The sequence below is a fragment of the Tachypleus tridentatus genome, chromosome 4, assembly GCF_004210375.1.
Source record: "Tachypleus tridentatus isolate NWPU-2018 chromosome 4, ASM421037v1, whole genome shotgun sequence".
In the NCBI taxonomy this organism is placed as follows: Eukaryota; Metazoa; Arthropoda; class Merostomata; order Xiphosura; family Limulidae; genus Tachypleus; species Tachypleus tridentatus.
In genome coordinates, this window is record NC_134828.1 from 3,787,163 (window position 1) to 3,812,747 (window position 25,585).

Sequence of the window (25,585 nt, forward strand, 5' to 3'; positions counted from 1 at the left end):
TCTATCCAGTTTTTCTGGATACCAGGCCACGTCTGTAATCGCAGGTATGAGCTCGCTGACATCGAAGCTAAGGCTGTCTGCTCGGTTACTATCACCGCCTTGCCTGTCCTATACATGGACTACGGTACTGTATTCGAGGCTCGACTCCGCGCCAGCTGCCAGTCGATTTGGAGTGAGCAACATGATAACAAGCTTTTCTAGATCAAGTCTTCTATTGTTCTTTGGCCGTCTTGCTCTGTAAAAATCGGAAGAAGGAAGTTGTTCTGGCTAGGCTTCACATTGATCGTAGGTTTTAACTCATCACTTTCTTTTATCTGGTACTGATGCACCATTGTGTTGCCTGTGTGACGCTCAGATCACAATAACCCATATTTTACTGGATCATGTTGTCGTTACGATCGAGTGCGACGGTACCATTTTAAACATATTTTTACCATGGCTTCACCCTTGACGTAAGCGATGGTGACACTTTCCACCTCAGTTGTATTTTTAAATGTTTAAGGGCCATTGGCCTTTATAACTATATTTAATATTTTAATTTGAAAATTGGACAATGTTTTGTTTTAACATGATTCCTTTTTTCATATTTAAATGATTTTACTTTTTTATCGGTTGTTCGGCGCAGAAGCCTAGTTGCTTTGCGCCAATAAATACTAAACAATCGACCTTTTCATGCGGTTCGTAAAATCAGAAATATTTGAATATGCTAATATCACAATATGTTGGCAAACATAGATTTATGAGCATAATGAAGTAATTCATTTTGGTAAGAATTTGGTAAGTATCAAATTCAATCAAACTACTTGATTGGACAAAAAATGAACTGTCCATTTCGGATCATAATTTATCGATACTAACACACACACGTATATATGTATAGTTTTTTTTTTCCCCCTTTGGCAATGAACAATATTGATATCACGTGATAAGTAGTCATGGCAACACACTATACTCTACAGTGTGAAAGTGTTGTTCGAACATAGGCCTAAGATTAGGTATTATACTAAAATGTATTCGTTAGAATTACGGAAGATCATCTGTGTTACAGAATCGTCAAGCGGATGCAAAATAGCATGGAGGTTATTTCACAGGTATAGGTTGACAGTTTTACATTAAATATAATTACTTACTATTGTAAATAGTTTTTCTCTCGAAGTTTGAAAATATTACTTGAGAGTTAATAACTGTAGAAATAGATACAGTATAAAAAAGTGAGAAATCTAACTGTTAAGTTATGACAGTATAAGCCATTTTAATATTTAACAATATGGCTACTAAGAGTAATACTAATGAAGTTTGCTTTCAACTTTACATACAATCATTAACTGTAGGACATATTGTATGATTTATATCGCTATATAACAACAACAAAAAAGCTTGTTCAAATTAATTCAAAATGAAACCTATCACTTAATGCCAGAAAAAAAGGAACTAAAAACAATTAAAATCATGAAAATATATCATTTCAGAACCAGAAACATGACAATTTTAAAAATGGATTTTTGAAACTTTGGACCACATGTTTAAAAACAACTAGCAATAGTACCTAGGAGGTTTGTTGGTTGTTACTTCATTTTCTGCTGTTAAAATAATAACAGATCCATTGGTATGCTATTTTATTCTTTCTCTGATAAACAGTAACGAGAAATATCAAAATAGGTTAATTGATAGGCAAGGAGAAATGATATATTGAAGGAAGTAGAATAACCCTAAATGGTCTGTAAAAGTAATTCATAGTTGTCTTTCATTTGTAGAGTCCAAATAAGTACGAAATATAGCTGTTTACATGATATGTTTCAGTGTCATGAGTATTAAAAGTGGAAATCTCAAATGTGATCTGGGAATGACACCAAATTTTGAAATGGGTAATCAGTCACATTCACAAGTTGTTACTTTTCCAGTATCTTTTCTTACTTTTGATTATGACACGCATCATAAAACAACTTTTAAATAATCAAAAATTAAATAGAAAAGACAATGCTAAAATAGCCTGATTGCTCAGATTTTATCTTGTGTTTGTAGATATGTTGGACTACAGACCATAAATCAAGCCATTTATGTATCACATCACATATAAAATACTACATTAAGTGGCTAAGCAATTATACCTGTGAGAAGTATTCCACACCATTGCACTCCTTGTTAAAACACAAAATAAACAAAAATTAAAAAATACCAGAAGAAATGTGCTCATGTTAAAAATAACATCAATAAAGATATAACCAAACTCTCATATACAGTTTTAGAAAAAGTTGTGTTATTGTTGTGGCAAGACTCCTTTATTTACAGTTCTGTCATAAAGAAATGGTTGTTACGCCTACCACAGTTATTTTGTAATTGTCTGAATCTCGATTACCCACAGTATGAAATATTTTTATGGATTTGTGTTTGTAATAACGTCCAACAGGTGGAGTCACATTGCAATTATTATTTTTGGATGCATGCATAGATTCATATATAGCTTCTGTGACCATTATAGTGAGATTGGCAGTGGTAAATGTACTTGAGGAAGACTGTTAAATTGAAATTGTCTCAAAGATTTATGACATTAAAAAGTTGCTTTTAAAATAATTGTACTTTGTTGACTGGTATCCAGATAAAAAAAATTGGTCCAAATCAGCAAAACATGGCACAAATTTATGATGAAGTGTAATTTAATATATATTAAGGTCAGTTGCCCTTTAATAATGCTCATCCATTTGTGTTACACAGCAACAAAACTATGTTTATAATACTTCAAACATCAGTGTGTACTTCTTATATCGTGAATGATTTTTACATAACTTTCACAATTATTATTGAGTGTGTATATGTGTGTGTACTACTCATAGTGTGACTCATTTTTAGTTAAAATGCACAATTATTATTAATTTTATGAGAGTGTAGTTGAAAATTATTTTCCTTTCCTGAGCAAGAGGAAACTTTGGTATACAACTCATAACTTTTTATGGATCAGGTGAAGCTAATAGTTACATCAAAAACAGATTTGGACCAGAAAGTAAACAAGGAAGATGCAAGAGATGGAACTACAGTAGAAAGTTATATAATTTTTTAACAGCTTGTGTAGGTGTAGTGTAGCAGCTAAGACCATGACACATATTTTAAGAAAATAAAACAAAGGCCACTCATAATCTCCCCATTCTGTATACTCACTGCCATTTTGGTGATAACTGTCTGCAAGTCAGGCCTTCATGGAATCTAACCAGAAGCTATTACCTGTTACCAGTGCATGAATAATTTAAACTCAGCTAAAGGATTCATTACATAAATATTTAAAAATGTCCTGCAATATTATAACATAATGGAATGAAAAGGCAGAGGTGGAATTATTGAAATAAAATTATCTTGTATGCTACTTGTAGCTTTTGCTGTTAAGAAATTACTGTTTTATTAAATAAATATCTAAAAAATTCTGGTATAAAATTAAAGAAATTTTTTCGAGTTTTCCTCACTCTAACAGATAAAAACTGTTTGTTGTGATTGGTTTTACTTCAACATATCAAATCTGTTTGTTGTGATTGGTTTTACTTCAACAGATCAAATCTGTTTGTTGTGATTGGTTTTACTTCAACAGATCAAATTTGTTTGTTGTGATTGGTTTTACTTCAATAGATCAAATCTGTTTGTTGTGATTGGTTTTACTTCAACAGATCAAATCTGTTTGTTGTGATTGGTTGTACTTTAACAGATAAAATCTGTTTGTTGTGATTGGTTTTACTTTAACAGATCAAATCTGTTTGTTGTGATTGGTTTTACTTCAACAGATCAAATCTGTTTGTTGTGATTGGTTTTACTTCAACAGATCAAATCTGTTTGTTCTTAACTACAGTGCCGCAAGAAAACTAAATTAACTTGTTAACAGTAACCTACAGAATTTTAGCGATATATTAAATTAATATTTCACACTTTAAGTGAAGCCTCTTGATAAAACAGCATATACCTCAAAACTAAATGTTGGACCCTGAGTTACAGTTGACTTTTGACTGTTCTGCTTTGTATTAGTTCAAAATACATAGAATTTCCCAAATAATAAAAACAAATGGTTGAAGTTAGAACAGTTTCTAAAAATGCTATTTGTCTGTTACATGCACCAAAAAGAAACAAAAAAGAAGGCTACACTTCATAAAGTGAAGAATCCTTCTTATAGATAAGAATAAAACTTTTAGCCATTATTTGTTTTCTTAGGTTTATATGTTATGAGTAAAGGTACCTGTATTTATTCTAGCTTACTGTACATTATGAATTATCTTTACATCACCATGGTATAAGTAATGCTGCTACAGATTAGTCAAACTTTTTCATGTTCCTTGAGGTGATAAAATCACAAGTAATACCAATATTTAGGAATGACAAGTAGGATATATCTAATAGTTATATTATGGAATTTGATTTTTTTAATAATAAATTTTAATAATTAAGAATTATTGATCCCATGAAGATATTGATTTAATTTCATTATTTTTGTAAGAATATTAGTTCACTGAGTCATGGTCTGCTTTTCTTAACTTTGAATTATTTTTTCTAGGAGTTTAATCTTTGATACGACTCCTGATTAATCAAGACTCATGATTTTACTAACAACATCCAGATTTAGGATAAATCTATTTAACACTGAAGTATTCTGGCACTGAATTCTGTGGAAAAGTTTCATTTTCCTACACTGGTTGATAATTTGAGAGAGTAATATTTGTATAGAACAAAATCTGGTTTGTGTACTCATCTCATGCTTTGTAACAAAACTATGTTAAAAGTTTACCATGTTAGTATTTAGTAGGGTTCTTAATTATTAATACAAAACTTATTTTACTTGGCTGTGGAAGACAGATAGTAATAATGGTAAAATGTCGATATCACTTCTTGGGGTTTTCAGGTGATTCAGAAAGGCCCTCTTTATTTTTTATTTCAGTTTCATGTAAACTAAACTGTTATCTTTCAATAAAGTACATAAGGAGTATTTATACAAGAACATTTCAAATCATATCCATAAACATATCACCATTGTCTGGAAGGTTAAAATGTTATGACTTAGTTACAGACTTTTCTCCTGATTTTGAATTCCCACTGACTCTTAAATGAAGATTCATTATTGTATGTGATTTTAAAAACAGTAATTACCCAATAGAAAAGCATGCACTCTTTACTGGAAGCTAGTAAAGTACAAGTCTGATGCAGTACATTTGTTTATATGCAAAAACGGCTCGTTTGGGCTGAGAAAACACTTTACATAGAAGGTCGAAACGTTGTTCGCTCTTCTATGTAAAGTGTTTTCTCAGCCCAAACGAGCCGTTTTTGCATATAAATTTCTCAACAAGTGGGTTTCTCGTCATCACTGGTTAGTACATTTGTTTGTTAAATAATTGTGTTTACAAAATAAACTGGAATACCAATGTTAAATTATCAAGTTGTAGAGTGCCACAGTGACCCCACAGTGGTGTTCTAGGGTTAAAGAACACAGAACATATCTCACAGCTTCAGTTTAAAACAAACTAAAATTTTTTCATGTTTTATTAGTTTATAAAGCCTAGTTTGTTTTGATTTAAATCCTACCTTACTGATAACATTAACAGTTGTTTGAAGGTTCATTAGGTAGGGTTGTAATTTTTCCTGTTTTGTTCATTACAGGAAAGTTTAAAAACTCTCAGTAGCTCTTCTATATATTTAAAGGACAGAACCATCTTATTTCTTTTAGTAATATGCTTAGAAAAATGTTAACATGATATAATAATAGTCTGTTTTAATTAAGATGTGGACATTATTTACATTGTATATCCATTTGGTGTTGTACATCTGCTTTATTTATTTACCAAGGTTGTATTTCTGTGTGTGGCTACTTCTGTTATTATTATTTTGATACACATAATTTGCAGGCTAGTAGTTGGTTGATACATGTGAATAGATAATACTCTCTTACCTTGTGTTTTATTGGACAGGGAATGAAACACTTTACTCTATGGAAGTTGTTTTAAATATGTGTATTATGAAGATTAATGTGTGAGTAAAATAATTTTCATGTGTTTCTGTGATCAGAAACACTTTTACAGAGTATGTAATTTGAATAGGCCTCACAATTATAATAAATGGAGTTAATGAAATTATGATATATTTGATTTTCCAACAATTGAGTGATAATTTATTGGTTTTTTTTTTTGTATTAAATAACTTATTTGGACTATTATCACATTATTTGTTTAGTAAATATCTCTAAAGTATAGAAAGCTCAAGTAATTGAGCCAAACACTTGTGCATTAAGAATAAAAATAATGTGGTGATAGTTACAATAAATTATTAAATACAAATATGAATACTATTATTAAATACAAATATGAATACTCGTATTAAATACAAATATGAATACTATTATTAAATACAAATATGAATACTCGTATTAAATACAAATATGAATACTATTATTAAATACAAATATCAATACGATTATTAAATACAAATATGAATACTCGTATTAAATACAAATATGAATACTCGTATTAAATACAAATATGAATACTATTATTAAATACAAATATGAATACTCGTATGAAATACAAATATGAATACTATTATTAAATACAAATATGAATACTCGTATTAAATACAAATATGAATACGATTATTAAATACAAATATGAATACTCGTATTAAATACAAATATGAATACTATTATTAAATACAAATATGAATACTCGTATTAAATACAAATATGAATACTGATTATTAAATACAAATATGAATACTCGTATTAAATACAAATATGAATACTATTATTAAATACAAATATGAATACTATTATTAAATACAAATATGAATACTCGTATTAAATACAAATATGAATACTATTATTAAATACAAATATGAATACTCGTATTAAATACAAATATGAATACTCGTATTAAATACAAATATGAATACTGTATTAAATACAAATATGAATACTATTATTAAATACAAATATGAATACTCGTATTAAAAGCCTGAAATGTTACAAAATTTTCTTTTATTTGTTTTCATTTCACATAAAACAAAAGGCTATCCTGTCACTGTAAAAACTGGTGATAATTACAAATTGTAGGGGTTAGCTTTATACTAAGAATTTAAAACATGTAAGTTCTTAACATTATTATGAAGGTTTGTTGATTATATCTTTAATAGTCTTTAGATCTGGAAACTTACCAAAGGAATGAAGAAGTGAATAATCTAGGTGTGGTCATTCACATTATAAATATGTTTTGTTGAATAACTTGCCTTGATGTTTATAATTGTAACAAATTCTGGTTTGGTTTGCAGAAATGAAAAATATGGAGCAGCTGCAGGATTATCCATCAAATGGAAGTATTTTTACTACGACAACATCTTCAAACCAATCACTAGGTTTATTAAACACAGCATGTCAGCACCATTTAGAGAGACACCTGGGAGAAAACAGTTGTCATCAACAACAGCTATTAAAAGGAAAAGTTAGTAAATTGTCATAGACATTTAACTAGTTTTGATTTTCTAATGGAAGAAGAAAAAACATGAATTTGTTACAGTTGAATCACCATAAACATCTTTGAAGACTGAATAAAATTATTTTAAAATATTTTTATTATACAGTCTGTTCTTTCTGGTCCAGTGAGAGCTTTACTTACCAATTTTCTTCCTTGTCGGAATTCGTTTTTTGAGGATAGATGGTTTCTTTGGGTTTTATTACAAACATTTGTTTTTTCCTTTCTTTTCCCACCTCCTGTATCTCCATTCTCTGTTTCCTTCCCTTTTCCTTTGTACCCTGTAACCAGTTAGCATCTGTCAGAAGTGGCTCAGGAACTTCTGTCTCAGCAGACTATAAAACCTCTTCTCTGTCCTTCAACAGGTTTTATTCCTCACTTTTTGTTGTTCCCAAGAAAACCAGGGACTGGAGCCTGATTATATAGATTTATCTCACCTCAACCAGTTCATTTATCTGCCCCAGTTTGCCATGGAGTCTTTTCTCATTCTAAGGTGGGCGTTTTCTCTGAATTTATGGATGACCAAAATGGATATCACTAAACGTATCTCCATATTTCTAGTGGAATATGTTCAGTCTCATTCTTATCTTTGGTTTGTCCATCTCAGGTGGTTTATCGATTTTGAGTCCTACCATTTGGGTGTACTTCAGCTCCTTTCATCAGTAGTATGAACATTTGCTTGACATCTTCATGTTTTGGGATTAAGTTTTCACTAGTACATGGGTGACTGAATTCTTCTGGCTCATTTCAAACAGAAGTTGGCCAGCTGTACTCAGCAGCTCATTTCAGTGGCTGCTTGAGTGAGCTGGTTAATTAAAGCTGTTACTCAGACATATCTCATCCATTTGGACCCTCATATCATATCTTGTAAAACTTCATTTTATTGGAATTGTTAGTTCACCATACCATCTTGTTTTTTATCACTTATTGCTTGCGAGGCTCTATTGCATTTGGAGATGGGGTTTTTAATGACATTACTGGTCCCTCTTGGCCACACTAATATGAGATTCCTTCAGTGGGCTCTTCACAGTAATTGAAACCTTGCACCTTCTTTTTCTACTCCCATTACCCTGCAAGAAGATCTGTTTTGGTGGTTGGACAAGATACATACATCAGTGGACATGCCTCCCCTTTGCATATAGATTTATATCTTTGTACTGATGCATCCCTGCATAACTCTGATACACAGATCAACCACTAGGAAGCTTTGACCATTTGTCTGTGGACAAAAGTGCTTTGTATATTAGTGCCCTCAAACTTCTAGCTGTACGCCAGCCATAGAATTACTTTCTTCTTCTTGCTCAACATTATCTGGTTCATTCTGACAATTCTACAGTGGTGTTACATATCAATTACCAAGGGAGTGCATGGTTGAGAGGTTTATGTTTTCAGACAGTAGATTTCTTTTATTAGGTTCGCATGTAACACATTTGTCTCATAACGTGTTATGTCCCAGGTGCTTTTCATATTGTTGCAGATCATATTTCCTGACCCAACTGAATATATATCCAGTGGAGTTGTCTTTAGATCCACATGTTTTCAGGGAGCTGTGCAATTAGTGGGTTCTCCCCATGTGGATGCATTTGCTACAAGCCTCAGTCACAAGTTTTCTTTCTTTTGGTCACTAGTCCCTCATCCTTAGGCTCTGGCACTTGATGACTTCAGTTGTGACTGGTCAAACAAATATATTTATGTTTATCCTTCTTTGTGACTACTTCATTGGGTTATATCTCTCATTTATGCCATTCCTTGTAGGGTTTTTCTTATTGTTCCTTATTGGCCAACACAGCTGCGGTTTTTGTGGTTACAGCACCTGTTACACTCCCATCAGTTGTCTCTCTCCATTTTTCACTAACCTCAGTCATAAGTCCTAGATTCTGCATAACGTGAAATGATGGAAGAAGCTAGATCTCCTCATCAAGTCATTTTCTTTGTAGCTGGTTCCATGCATCTTTCTATGGAAGGTGCTCTGCAGTTGGTCTACAACTTGGGGATTTTCTGCTGACCAACCTCAGGTGGTAGAATTTCTCGCTTGGCTCTTTAATCTGAGGTCATCAGTCTCCTTGACTGTGAGTTATTGGGCTGCTTTATCTTTTGTTTTCTCCAAAACTGCAGAATTTATACTTCACCTGCCCTTACTGTGCTTATGTGTTCCTTCTGGGTGCATTGACCTCCCTGATGACCTACCCTTTTATGACCATGACCTTATTGCCTCGTAAGAAGTTATATAACTCTCATGAAAGTTCTTTACAAAATGAAACTAGTAGATTAAATTGTTTTAAATTTGACTTGAGTAATCCTAAGGTTATGTAGGTTTAGAAAAATAACATATTTAATTTTGTTGTTTTTTTTCTACTATTTAGAAAATAAAATATTTGTTATATAATGTAATTATTTGCACTCAGACTATGAATAACTCACATACAATGTGATTCTCATTTTAAGTACAAAAATAATATTTGTTATCTTAAAATTTTTACATTTCATCTGCATATCAAATGTTTTTCAGGTGAATGTCTTATATTTTATTTTCCATTTTCTATATTACACCATTAACTCTGGATATTATCATCAAAGCACAGTACAATTAAATGTACCTTTTAAATTTTGTAGAATAGTTTTGAAACTATATTTTTATCTGTGTAAGTTCCAACCTTTATATTTAAACATCTATCTAAACGTGTAGTTTATTTAGTTTATATTTAAACATGTTTTATACTTACTACAGGACATGTGCACACTAACACTTGTACATGTTTTATAGTTATTACACGACATGTGCACAACTTCTTTCACTAACACTTGGACACACAAATGATGCCACCTTGTTTAAAACATCTCCATAAGTTAAATGTAACAATCTTGAAACTTTCAAGTATGCATGTTTTAAAACACAAATAATACATCATTAATTGAAAAATAAACATAAAATCTATATGCAATCTAACTGTTTAGGAAACTAATACATATAAAGTGAGAAACACTTGTCAAACCCTATGCATCCCTAAAGAGAACAATGGACTTTATGATGACGAGAAACACACTTGAAGTAAAAATGTATCTCAAGACAGCTGGTACGGGTATTAAAATTCAGTAGAGTTTTAGTAAGTACCCATACCAGCTGTCTTGAGATACATTATAACAATGGACTACAGATCCACACAGTGGTAGAGCCACCTCTTCCAATGGCACAGTGGTACATCTGCAGACTCTTGGTAGACTTTCAGTATTTTGTATACAAAAAATGAGATATTTTAATAAAATATTTTTATTAAAGATTTGTTTGTGAAGACAGAGTCTGTTTCATTAGTAGTCTGTGTGGGGATTGATTTCATGTTATGATTTAAAAAAGATATTGTTCATCCCAAAAATGTCATGATCTTGAAAACCTCCTAAATACATTTCAAACCTTTGTTTGCAGTAAAACTTTTTATGTTATTTTCTGTGTTCTAACTATGTGGGGTCTGTTACTTATCCAACATTATAACCATCATAAAAAATATTAAGAAATAAATATAAATTGTGCTTTTTCCATGATTGAATGAATACATATTATAACACAAAAATACAAATGTTTAGTGATGATTAAGAAGTCTGAAATGTGTTGATGAATGAATTTAATAAAAATATTTTTAATCTTTTTTAATGATGTTTTCAGTCTATTTAACACTAAATCTTTGATAACAAGCATATCAAACTGTAAAAATGGAATAAAGCCTACTAATCTGAAAACCCCTGATCACTGTTCTCACAGAACTTCAAGTGGTAAACTGCCTCTGGCTGTTAGTCTTATTCTTTGATTCTACATACAAACAAACAACAATGGATGTATACACTCTTAATAATACTAAACCTAAACAATTACATTCTGACTACATAGTTTATGGACTTATTTGTAGAATACAAAGAATGATATCCCCAAACTCCCTGTATTCTACCCATATCACAGCACCATGTGTAACATAGAAGCCGACAGAAGTAACTGCCAATTCAAAAACACTCCAAACATTTTCTATGCCATCTTTCACTTCCATGTCTCCAACAGAAAATTAAGCATATTCTAACCAGAGATGTACAATTGATAATTAAAGAGTAAAACACAATTAATTAATTAATACAGGGTGTTCGGAAAGTCACTGTACACTTATATATTTATTAACAGACATGTTTCAATATAGAATACAGAAGGTAAATATGAATGACAATTATAAACAGTGTTAAAAGTGACCCCTTTTGGCATCAATACAGGCCTGGATCCTTCTTATTTTGTTTCTAAACACCGCTATCAGTTGCTGGCTTGAAATAGACTGAATGAATGCTGTTATCGCTGCTTTCAAAACTGCACAGTGACTTTCCGAACACCTTGTATAAAGTCACAAATACAATATCTTATTTTAAAAACTTTCTTATTAAAATTTAACCTTTTTAAAATATATATTTTATTATTACTAATATAATTACTATTTCTGTTATCTTAGTATTACAGATACAGAATCACCCCTTATAATCATTACTTTTCATAGCTAAGTAATTTCTCAAATGTATACACACATATACACTTTATGTGTATCTGTATTTTATAAACTATATCAGATGTACATAGTTGTTAATCATATAATTAACAGTAACATATTAATAGCTGGTTACAAAATTCAAATGATGGTGATGGTTTAGTTTAAAACTATTAATTCTTTCTAAATAAAAATAAATAATATAAAAATTTATAAAGTATACATCTTTATCAAATGTTAAATACTTACAACTTAATTATGTCAGACACAGATAATGTAACATTATAGAAATAATGTTTTTCCAATTCAATGTAACAATTCTACTCATACAGTTCCTTTACCAAGCTATATTCACCTGTCAACATGTTACATTTCCAGTGTCCATGTGTAATAAAAACATGCTGATGAAGTTTTATTGACCACATAAAAATAGTTAACTAATTAGTCTAAGGTTTACACAGATATGTTGTAACACATTTTTACTGCTTTCTTTCTTTTGTAGAACTTTCATAATTTCCAGAGAACTTATCATAAGATAATATTAAAAACGTTTAGGTGTTGATTATCATGTTATTTATATCAAAGTTAAGTTCACTGACTTATAAATGATGAATGAATAAATTCAACAGTCCTAGCAACGTCCTGTTCTATATACTCAAAGTCTGCGTACATATGAATATTAACCCCTTCACTGTAGACTAAGTATAATATACACACATTCATCTACACATTGTCACATGTTAAGTATGTCCACGTACATATGAATATTAACCCCTTAACTGTGGACTAAGTATAATATACACACATTCATCTACACATTGTCACATGTTAAGTATGTCCACGTACATATGAATATTAACCCCTTCACTGTGGACTAAGTATAATATACACACATTCATCTACACATTGTCACATGTTAAGTATGTCCACGTACATATGAATATTAACCCCTTCACTGTGGGCTCAGTATAATATACACACATTCATCTACACATTGTCACATGTTAAGTATGTTCACGTACATATGAATATTAACCCCTTCACTGTGGACTAAGTATAATATACACACATTCATCTACACATTGTCACATGTTAAGTATGTTCACGTACATATGAATATTAACCCCTTCACTGTGGGCTCAGTATAATATACACACATTCATCTACACATTGTCACATGTTAAGTATGTCCACGTACATATGAATATTAACCCCTTCACTGTGGGCTCAGTATAATATACACACATTCATCTACACATTGTCACATGTTAAGTATGTCCACGTACATATGAATATTAACCCCTTCACTGTGGACTAAGTATAATATACACACATTCATCTACACATTGTCACATGTTAAGTATGTCCATGTACATATGAATATTAACCCCTTCACTGTGGACTAAGTATAATATACACTCATTCATCTACACATTGTCACATGTTAAGTATGTTCACGTACATATGAATATTAACCCCTTCACTGTGGGCTCAGTATAATATACACACATTCATCTACACATTGTCACATGTTAAGTGTTTCCATTATAATTTTTAATACAGCACGTGTAAATTTGGTAGACTTTTAGTGAAGATTACAAGTATATTGTACACAAAAATCAGGTTTTGTAATGAAATATTTTTACTAAAAATTTGTTTGTGAAAATAGAGTCTTTTTGTTACTAGTCCGAGTACAAAGTAATTTCATATTATGATTAACGACTTAGAGACCATGAGTTGGTACCTATTGTGTAGCTTTGTGCTTATTTCTAAACAAACAAACAAACACTGGTAGAGGTTTTTAAAATATATTTATATCAAAGCAGTTCAGTTACATTTTGAATGTAACTCAGTAACAATCACAAAATGGTATAAAAATGTCAATAATGCTCTAGGGTTAATGTGGTGCTCTGTCCCCCTCACTTTACCCCCAGTTGAACCACATTCATCTTTCCCTTAAAAAACACATTTTCTCTTCCTCTCAGCCTGCGGACTTTGGCAGTCAGATATGTTTGTCACTGATGTTTCATGTGCACTTTCTCATTCTAACTTTATTCAGATTGTTCCTTCTTCCCCAAGATGTTAGCAGTTTGGGAGGATAGCTCCTTCTTTTTGCCTATTTTCTTTCCTTCCGTTTGTCATCTTTATCCTCAATTGGATCTGGATAGACTTCTGTGTCCAGTCATGTTTTTTTATTGCTGTATTGCACATACAGCTTCCTTCCATATTACCTACTTCTGACCCTTTATCCCCTGGCAATCTCCAACTTTTGATATGATTAGATAATTCTTCCTTGTCTTCTTCTTCCTGAAATTTTTTCCAGGAGTCGTCTCATCAGATTAGGCACCTCACATTTTCCCTCACTTCTCCTCTTTGTCATCCATTTAAGGAGATTCCACAATTAGGCATATGACCATAGCCAGTATGTTTGTCTCCAATTATCTTCATCATATTGCAGTTTCTTCTTTGTCAGGTTTTCATCTTCCACCTGAGGCTGTTTTTTATACTTTGGTGTAACTGTGACTGAGAAGTTGTATTCATGGTTTGTTTTCTTTTCAGGGGCTTTCTCTTTATTCATCATTATATGGATCACATTATGTGGCAAGTTGTGCCTGACCAGGTATTATTTAACTTTAAATCCACACTGTGTAACCGTGTTGACTTTTTTATATTCCATGGCTTCACAGTGCTCACCACTGAGAAGAGGTTTTGCACAAGATTGCTTGTAAATAAATAACCTCATGATATTTTGCTTCATAAAAATACATATCCAGGACTGTACCATCCACGAACTGCATTGGTAGATCAGAAGAGGATATCTGCCCATTCCTACCATGCTTGTAGTGGATAGCTTAGTATGGTTTGCTTTTCAAAATAGGGTTTCCCATTGCACTGTCTCAGGTGGTGATATTCTTCCAGATTCTCCACCTCATTATCATCCTCCTTTGTTCTAGTGGAATATGGAAGTCCTTACCCCATTTCAGTTCCAAGCCACTGGGGTGATTGATTATGGAAGCACACTCCTGAATGGCTTCCATATAAAGATGGCTATAACCATTCAGTGTAGAGTAGAGTGTTTGTAGCTGTACATAATATAATGCTCTCCTCATTGTGGTATACAATTACATAAGGTGTGATGCCAAAATAAATGTACTTCATCCCTTTGATTGGGAGCTCTCATCCTACCTCCCTGTGCTGATGGTGGCACTCTGTGACCAGGTTTTGGATTTAGAGATGAAATAATCACCATATATCCTCACACATATTTCAGGTTTTCTAACTTTTTAAAGTTTTTTCTGTATGTTCTGTGAGTCAAAGAAATGATATGTGGGATTGTTATGATTTTTTCATTTTGTCTTTCTTGTCCCATATGAATACAAGAATGTTATTACCTTTTTGGTGGTTTTGGCCAGTTCCTGGTTGGGCAAGTTAATTGCATGCAACACACATCTTGTTGATGTCAGATGTTGGGTTCTCTGATTGATAGCTCAATGCTAATATTTGTGATATACCTGGACATGGAGTGAGTCTTAATCAATTGGTCACTTGGGTTTGCACTGAAGACAGTATGATTTTCATCCTTCCCCCATATGGATGTTGGTTCTCAAAAGCATGGGTTTTGGATGTAGTTGACTTAGTGAGTACGGTCCGTTGTACTCTAACCCCTCTACAACTGAGGGTACCACCATTATCTTACCCACTTTTCTATTCATGAGCTTGAGTTATATTTAATTTATAGTGTTTGTACTTTGATCCAGACACTGTTCTCTCAGATGTGCTTCTCTCCTTTACTGCCCTTATCTTATCTATATTTCACAAACGGATAAAAAGTACACCTGGTTTAGAAGCAGTGCGAGTTTCCACATATAGCTCTTGGATCTGAGTCTCTCATTTCCAGGGGTATACTTTCTATACCAATCCCTCCTCCTATTCATGGCAGGATTCTAACTAATTTTGTGAGATCAAGTAAGTACAGTTTCAGAATGTATAATTTTCCTATACTACTAGTATGTGTAATAGGTCCTTTCTCTTCTCATATTTCCAACTCTTCCTTCCAACTTTTCTCTGGTGTTAACATCTTCTGCTAAATTTCAAAGTGATAGTTTGATAGAGAAGTGTAGAGAGAGTTACATATATACTGTGTTCCTATTGGTGAAGAAGTGACTCATCAGGGGTATACTGTGTTCCTATTGATGAAAAAGTGATGAAAAAGGAGTATACTGTGTTCCTATTGGTGAAGAAGTGACTCATCAGGGGTATACTGTGTTCCTATTGATGAAAAAGTGATGAATAAGGAGTATACTGTGTTCCTATTGATGAAGAAGTGATGAATAAAGGAGTATATTGTGTTCCTATTGGTGAAGAAGTGATGAATAAGGAGTATACTGTGCTCCTATTGGTGAAGAAGTGACTCATAAGAGATATACTGTGCTCCTATTGATGAAGAAGTGATGAATAAGGAGTATACTGTGCTCCTATTGGTGAAGAAGTGATGAATAAGAAGTATACTGTGCTCCTATTGGTGAAGAAGTGATGCATAAGGAGTATACTGTGCTCCTATTGGTGAAGAAGTGACTCATAAGAGGTATACTGTGCTCCTATTGATGAAGAAGTGATGAATAAGGAGTATACTGTGCTCCTATTAGTGAAGAAGTGATGAATAAGGAGTATACTGTGTTCCTATTGGTGAAGAAGTGATGAATAAGAAGTATACTGTGCTCCTATTGGTGAAGAAGTGATGCATAAGGGGTATACTGTGCTCCTATTGGTGAAGAAGTGATGAATAAAGGAGTATATTGTGTTCCTATTGGTGAAGAAGTGATGAATAAGGAGTATACTGTGCTCCTATTGGTGAAGAAGTGACTCATAAGAGGTATACTGTGCTCCTATTGATGAAGAAGTAATGAATAAGGAGTATACTGTGCTCCTATTGGTGAAGAAGTGATGAATAAGGAGTATACTGTGCTCCTATTAGTGAAGAAGTGATGAATAAGGAGTATACTGTGCTCCTATTGGTGAAGAAGTGATGAATAAAGGAGTATATTGTGTTCCTATTGGTGAAGAAGTGATGAATAAGGAGTATACTGTGCTCCTATTGGTGAAGAAGTGAGTCATAAGAGGTATACTGTGCTCCTATTGATGAAGAAGTGATGAATAAGGAGTATACTGTGCTCCTATTAGTGAAGAAGTGATGAATAAGGAGTATACTGTGTTCCTATTGGTGAAGAAGTGACTCATAAGAGGTATACTGTGCTCCTATTGATGAAGAAGTGATGAATAAGGAGTATACTGTGCTCCTATTGGTGAAGAAGTGATGAATAAGAAGTATACTGTGCTCCTATTGGTGAAGAAGTGATGCATAAGGAGTATACTGTGCTCCTATTAGTGAAGAAGTGATGAATAAGGAGTATACTGTGTTCCTATTAGTGAAGAAGTGATGAATAAGGAGTATACTGTGCTCCTATTGATGAAGAAGTGATGCATAAGGAGTATACTGTGTTCCTATTGGTGAAGAAGTGACTCATAAGAGGTATACTGTGCTCCTATTGATGAAGAAGTGATGAATAAGGAGTATACTGTGCTCCTATTGGTGAAGAAGTGACTCATACGAGGTATACTGTGCTCCTATTGGTGAAGAAGTGATGAATAAGAAGTATACTGTGCTCCTATTGGTGAAGAAGTGATGCATAAGGAGTATACTGTGCTCCTATTAGTGAAGAAGTGATGAATAAGGAGTATACTGTGTTCCTATTAGTGAAGAAGTGATGAATAAGGAGTATACTGAGTTCCTATTGATGAAGAAGTGATGAATAAGGAGTATACTGTGCTCCTATTGGTGAAGAAGTGATGCATAAGGAGTATATTGTGCTCCTATTGGTGAAGAAGTGATGAATAAGAAGTATACTGAGTTCCTATTAGTGAAGAAGTGATGAATAAGGAGTATACTGTGCTCCTATTGGTGAAGAAGTGATGAATAAGGAGTATACTGAGTTCCTATTGATGAAGAAGTGATGAATAAGGAGTATACTGTGTTCCTATTAGTGAAGAAGTGATGAATAAGGAGTATACTGAGTTCCTATTGATGAAGAAGTGATGCATAAGGAGTATACTGTGCTCCTATTGGTGAAGAAGTGATGCATAAGGAGTATACTGTGCTCCTATTAGTGAAGAAGTGATGAATAAGGAGTATACTGTGTTCCTATTAGTGAAGAAGTGATGAATAAGGAGTATACTGAGTTCCTATTGATGAAGAAGTGATGCATAAGGAGTATACTGTGTTCCTATTAGTGAAGAAGTGATGAATAAGGAGTATACTGAGTTCCTATTGATGAAGAAGTGATGCATAAGGAGTATACTGTGCTCCTATTGGTGAAGAAGTGATGAATAAGGAGTATACTGAGTTCCTATTGATGAAGAAGTGATGCATAAGGAGTATACTGTGCTCCTATTGGTGAAGAAGTGACTCATAAGAGGTATACTGTGCTCCTATTGGTGAAGAAGTGATGAATAAGAAGTATACTGTGCTCCTATTGGTGAAGAAGTGATGCATAAGGAGTATACTGTGCTCCTATTAGTGAAGAAGTGATGAATAAGGAGTATACTGTGTTCCTATTAGTGAAGAAGTGATGAATAAGGAGTATACTGAGTTCCTATTGATGAAGAAGTGATGCATAAGGAGTATACTGTGCTCCTATTGGTGAAGAAGTGATGCATAAGGAGTATACTGTGCTCCTATTAGTGAAGAAGTGATGAATAAGGAGTATACTGTGTTCCTATTAGTGAAGAAGTGATGAATAAGGAGTATACTGAGTTCCTATTGATGAAGAAGTGATGCATAAGGAGTATACTGTGTTCCTATTAGTGAAGAAGTGATGAATAAGGAGTATACTGAGTTCCTATTGATGAAGAAGTGATGCATAAGGAGTATACTGTGCTCCTATTGGTGAAGAAGTGATGCATAAGGAGTATACTGTGTTCCTATTAGTGAAGAAGTGATGAATAAGGAGTATACTGAGTTCCTATTGATGAAGAAGTGATGCATAAGAGGTATACTGTGCTCCTATTGGTGAAGAAGTGATGAATAAGAAGTATACTGTGCTCCTATTGGTGAAGAAGTGATGCATAAGAAGTATACTGTGCTCCTATTGGTGAAGAAGTGATGAATAAAGGAGTATATTGTGCTCCTATTGGTGAAGAAGTGACTCATAAGAGGTATACTGTGCTCCTATTGATGAAGAAGTGATGAATAAGGAGTATACTGTGCTCCTATTAGTGAAGAAGTGATGAATAAGGAGTATATTGTGTTCCTATTGGTGAAGAAGTGATGAATAAGGAGTATACTGTGCTCCTATTGATGAAGAAGTGATGCATAAGGAGTATACTGTGTTCCTATTGGTGAAGAAGTGACTCATAAGAGGTATACTGTGCTCCTATTGATGAAGAAGTGATGAATAAGGAGTATACTGTGCTCCTATTGGTGAAGAAGTGACTCATAAGAGGTATACTGTGCTCCTATTGGTGAAGAAGTGATGAATAAGAAGTATACTGTGCTCCTATTGGTGAAGAAGTGATGCATAAGGAGTATACTGTGCTCCTATTAGTGAAGAAGTGATGAATAAGGAGTATACTGTGTTCCTATTAGTGAAGAAGTGATGAATAAGGAGTATACTGAGTTCCTATTGATGAAGAAGTGATGCATAAGGAGTATACTGTGCTCCTATTGGTGAAGAAGTGATGAATAAGGAGTATACTGTGTTCCTATTGATGAAGAAGTGATGCATAAGGAGTATACTGAGTTCCTATTGGTGAAGAAGTGATGAATAAGGAGTATACTGTGCTCCTATTGGTGAAGAAGTGACTCATAAGAGGTATACTGTGCTCCTATTGATGAAGAAGTGATGCATAAGGAGTATACTGTGTTCCTATTGGTGAAGAAGTGATGAATAAGGAGTATACTGTGTTCCAATTGGTGAAGAAGTGACTCATAAGAGGTATACTGTGTTCCTATTGACGAAGAAGTGATGCATAAGGAGTATACTGAGTTCCTATTGGTGAAGAAGTGATGAATAAGGAGTATACTGTGCTCCTATTGGTGAAGAAGTGACTCATAAGAGGTATACTGTGATCCTATTGATGAAGAAGTGATGCATAAGGAGTATACTGTGTTCCTATTGGTGAAGAAGTGATGCATAAGGAGTATACTGTGCTCCTATTGGTGAAGAAGTGACTCATAAGAGGTATACTGTGCTCCTGTTGGTGAAGAAGTGACTCATAAGAGGTATACTGTGCTCCTATTGATGAAGAAGTGATGCATAAGGAGTATACTGTGCTCCTATTGGTGAAGAAGTGACTCATAAGAGGTATACTGTGTTCCTATTGGTGAAGAAGTGATGAATAAGGAGTATACTGTGCTTCTATTGGTGAAGAAGTGATGCATGAGGAGTATACTGTGCTCCTATTGGTGAAGAAGTGACTCGTAAGAGGTATACTGTGCTCCTATTGGTGAAGAAGTGATGCATAAGGCATATTCTGTGCTCCTATTGGTGAAGAAGTGATGCATGATAATTTCATAAAAGACACATTTGAATCTTTCAATTCCAATAGGGAAGAACAGAAGGTTTTTGGCATGTGTATGGAGAAAGTTTGCATGTAGAGGGCAGCACTTACAAGATAGCTAATTTTAAGAGTAGATGCAAGTACCTACTGGAAATACATTTTCTGTAAAAAAGAATTATAACCTTATTTTACTCAGTTAGATGAAAATCCAGGATTCAGTGTAATTTTTAGTTGTCACCATATTTACTTATTTTGCTAATAAAACGTTTCATATATCTTGTGCAGTTTTGAATTTGCCTTATGACATCAAAGTTCACCATTTTTGGAGTATTCTACTTCTCCTCAGTGTTCTATAATGGGAGGAAATTTAAGAACAAGACCTGATGTGTGCTGTTGGTAAACTACATTTAATGTATAGTTGTATTAGTGGTGTCCTTTACTACTTAAAAATAATTTGTATTAAGAAGTTATGTAGGCATAGTATTATAGAAAATAAGTAAGAAACAACTACACGGTTTCCAATGTTTTGTATATTTGAAAAACATAATTCAATTTGATTTTTTTACTTTAGAACAATTCAAATGTTTATGAAGAAGATGATGTTATAGTACAAACCAGTGATGAAAGACAGGTACCACACTTAAATCACAATATATCCAGTAGCAGGAAAGTTGTATTTTCTTCAGCAAATGAAGAACTAAGACGACAATCGAATTGTGACAAAGTGGTTGTTGATTCTGACCATTATTTGAAACTCAGACGACATGCAGCCACACTCTGGAAGGAAAACATTATGACAGACATTACTGTTTATATTGGAACAAAGACTTACCCAGCTCACAAAGTTGTTTTAACAAGTTACTCACCTTTCTTTAAAGGACACATCATGGCAAAGGGATTAGAAAACATAAATAAGGTATCCTTCAACTTTAATATGTTATCTCAGAAATTGAAATTATTACAATATGCAATTTTCTTCATCTTTCCATCAGTGTTTATTGTTTATGTTTCTATAGTGGAAAACTTAAAGTGAACACGTATCTTGATTTTCATTCTCATGTTTTTAAGTTGACTCTGTAATTCCAAATACAAACATAATAGTTTAGTAAATATTTTTTGATTAAATATGTTACAATGTATTATATTTTATTTGAAAGTTTGTTAGCTGATTCTGGAAATGTTAATTACAAATTGAAATGTCATTGGATGTTATTTTCTTGTCCTTTGATTAGGGTGTATTTATAGATTTTAGTAATATTTGATTGAAGTGAATATTAACATTCCCTTTAAACATTTTAAAATGTTTGGTGATTTGAGCAATATGTGAATTCTAGAATATTTTATTACTAATAATTAAAACTGATCATACATTAGGTAGTTCTCTAAACTTGCTATTTTAAAACTTTAATACATTTTAGTGTATTAATTCATATTTGAAATAATTCATTATTTTTACTACAAGTATAAAATTATCTGTATAGTTCAACACTATCTTATGTTTCTATTCACAGTGAGAGAGAGCAGGATGTGTAGTTGCAAGATTAGATATTAGATATACAGTGGTTAAACAGTAAAAGTGGTCCCCTTGAAAATGTTGTTATTTTGTTGTATCTTTTGTTAAATAACAGAAAATATTTAAGATCTATATGTTTCTAGAATGTGCTAAGTGTGATCTGCTCAGAAACGATCTCAAATCCTAATGTTTCAACAATCTTTGAAAATAGCTAAACTTTTTCTGATTTCAGTTACATTTTCTCATAACAAATGTTGTGCACCTGATGTAGTTTATTAGATCTTATTACAGTGAGCCTACAAAATGATTAAACAAGTTTCTATACAGTTGTGCAGTTGTTAAAAGATATCTTAGAAATAAGAGAGCTGATGTTATGTTATGGTCAATCACCTAATATTAACATCATTGAAAATTTATAAGCTGAGTTAAACCAGCAAATGAAAGATGGCAAGCCAAAGATGGAAGATGGACTTTTTTGAAGTATTCACAGAAGGATGGCAGTCAATCACTCAGGAATATCTGTACAAACTCATTGAAAACATGTCACCTCAATATAAAAAGTACTGAAATGCAGATTGAATATGAACTTGTGAAACTGGTTTGTGTTATTTTGAGTTTCATTTTTATGTTTGATTCTTACAGAGAAACTTGTTTGATCATTTTGTAGAATAATAATAAACTACATCAGGTGCACAACACTTGTTATGAGAAAATGTAACTAAAGTCATGAACAGTTCAGGTATTTACAAAAGCCAGTGTTAAAATTAGGATATGAGACAATATTTGAGCAGATTTCATTGAATGCATACTAAAAATATATAGTTTTACATATTTTCTGTTATTTAATAACAAATTAACAACATTTTCAAGGGAGGCCACTTTTTATCTTTTGTCTACTCCCTGTACGTGTTCCATAATTCCTCAATTTTAAATTTACAGATTAAGATGATAGGAATAAAACCAGCAGCGTTTGATGTTCTCCTGCAGTTCATGTATACTGGAGTGTTTAAACCAGGAATTTATTTTATTGGGGATGTTTATCGTGCTTCCCTTAAACTGAAGATTTGGGAAGTATCTCAAAAATGTATGAAGGTAAAGAGATTTATTTATTTTTTCTAATTATTCATTAATCATGGATATTTTACACATTTTCTGTGTAATATTTTGTGTGCTGAGGAAACTGTAGTCTACTCACATTTACTGTTTCCTGTTTGTCTTGGGAACTTGTACAGTTTTTGAAAACTTTAAGAAAACTAAGTTTTCTTGTAAAACATTTTTCTGCAGATGCCATATTGTTGTTTCATTTGCATAAATTCAAATGTTTAACCTTTATCTTGTCATCACAATTATTAGTTATCTAGTTATAATGCTTCAAGTAATCAATATTGTTTCACTAAGTTACAGATAAATTTGTTAACATATAGTCTAGTTACAAAATATAAGATTTCTCAAACATAGTCCATCTAAATATTGGTATATTATCCCACTTCAGTAAGGTCATAGATTTAGTTAACAGATATTTTTCAAACCTGTCACAACTATGGAACTCATCTCCTGAAATGTTCCAGGAGTATTTATTTATTTTTGCCATTTACAAAAATATGTTACAGCTTTTTTCTGAAATGACTGATTTTAATAGATTTACCTAAAAGTTGAGAGAATTACAGTGTTAGGTATCAGTTAATGAAACCTGTTTTTACTCAACAATGGTCAGTAAACTGAAGGAAATACCAATCAAACCAAGACAAGAAGATGTTATAGAAACAAAGGAGTGCTCAAGGCTAGGTTTAAGTATTGTTCACTGTTCCTTTAATGTGAACAAAGCACTTACTAAATAGTAGTGGGACAAGGATGCCCATAAACTACATAACCCACTGAAAGAAGTAATCACTGAAAAAGATGCCTCTGACAGGTCCTCTGTTTATTCTCAAAGTAAAGTTAGATCCTGGGAAGGGACTCAAGCATTCATTTTTTAAAGAACAGGGGCATATCACTTGTAACCAGTGGTGATCTGAAATAACTTGTTAACAGTTTACATTAAAACTAGGTTTTTCTTTTACCATATTACCTGTAACCAGTGGTGATCTGAAATAGCTTGTTAACAGTTAACATTAAAACTAGGTTTTTCTTTTACCATATCACCTGTAACCAGTGGTGTTCTGAAATAGCTTGTTAACAGTTAACATTAAAACTAGGTGTTTCTTTACCATATTACCTGTGAGCAGTAGTGTTCTGAAATAGCTTGTTATTAAAAAATTAATGAACAGTTTACATTAAAACTAGGTGTTTCTTTACCATATTACCTGTAACCAGTGGTGTTTGAAATAGCTTGTTATTAAAACAATTAACGAACAGTTTACATTAAAACTAGGTGTTTCTTTACCATATTACCTGTGAGCAGTAGTGTTCTGAAATAGCTTGTTATTAAAACAATTAACGAACAGTTTACATTAAAACTAGGTGTTTCTTTACCATATTACCTGTGAGCAGTAGTGTTCTGAAATAGCTTGTTATTAAAACAATTAATGAACAGTTTACATTAAAACTAGGATTTTCTTTACCATATTACCTGTGAGCAGTAGTGTTCTGAAATAGCTTGTTATTAAAACAATTAACGAACAGTTTACATTAAAACTAGGTGTTTCTTTACCATATTACCTGTGAGCAGTAGTGTTCTGAAATAGCTTGTTATTAAAACAATTAACGAACAGTTTACATTAAAACTAGGTGTTTCTTTACCATATTACCTGTGAGCAGTAGTGTTCTGAAATAGCTTGTTATTAAAACAATTAACGAACAGTTTACATTAAAACTAGGTGTTTCTTTACCATATTACCTGTGAGCAGTAGTGTTCTGAAATAGCTTGTTATTAAAACAATTAATGAACAGTTTACATTAAAACTAGGTGTTTCTTTTGCTATTTTGTTTGTTTCTTCATTAAACATTTTGTAGTATACATTAAATTCCAAAATTGGTTTCTTAATGAGTAACATAAATAACATAAATGTAAGATGAAGCAATAGGGTTAATTTGTTAAACTGATTTTATGTTTACTTATGTTTATATGCTCTAGATTATTAATAGCATTATTAGCTCTGAGTATAATTTAATGTACAAAAAATAAAAGATGAACATAAATGTCTGTGAAAGTGGATATTTTATTTTATACAAGACCCAAATTGGTTTATAAATTATGCTGATTAAATCTTAACTATTTGAAGATGTTGTAAATGCAACAGAGTTTAAATGGATTAATAATCATTATTGGTCATATAAAAAGGTAAAACTTATTACTTGTATAAAATTTCAATTAATTTAGACCCGTGTCTGCTCTAATGATAAAGATTGCCAAAACAAAAAGGTCTAATGAGAAATATTGTACATGTCATTTGAAAAGCAAATCTATTTACATAAAACTGTTTAATGTAAATATTAGAGAAGTATACCCATGAGTCACAGTCATCAGAAGAGGCTAACCTTTTATAAAGAGGATGACTTCTTCCGATTTCATCATTGTGCTTAGT

The 25,585-nt window shown here is 32.4% G+C and overlaps 1 protein-coding gene across 1 annotated transcript in view; it reads left to right on the forward strand.

The window, feature by feature from the left end:
- Positions 1–963: 963 nt before the first annotated feature.
- The window catches only part of LOC143248462 (kelch-like protein 38), an 81,558-nt gene continuing 56,936 nt past the window's right edge, over positions 964–25,585 (forward strand). The window contains exons 1-4 of the mRNA XM_076496843.1: positions 964–1,091; positions 7,282–7,451; positions 21,120–21,464; positions 23,001–23,153. Coding sequence (XP_076352958.1) covers positions 7,284–7,451; positions 21,120–21,464; positions 23,001–23,153 — 666 coding nt within the window. The 5' untranslated portion in view covers positions 964–1,091; positions 7,282–7,283. The remainder of the gene's footprint in view (positions 1,092–7,281; positions 7,452–21,119; positions 21,465–23,000; positions 23,154–25,585) is intronic.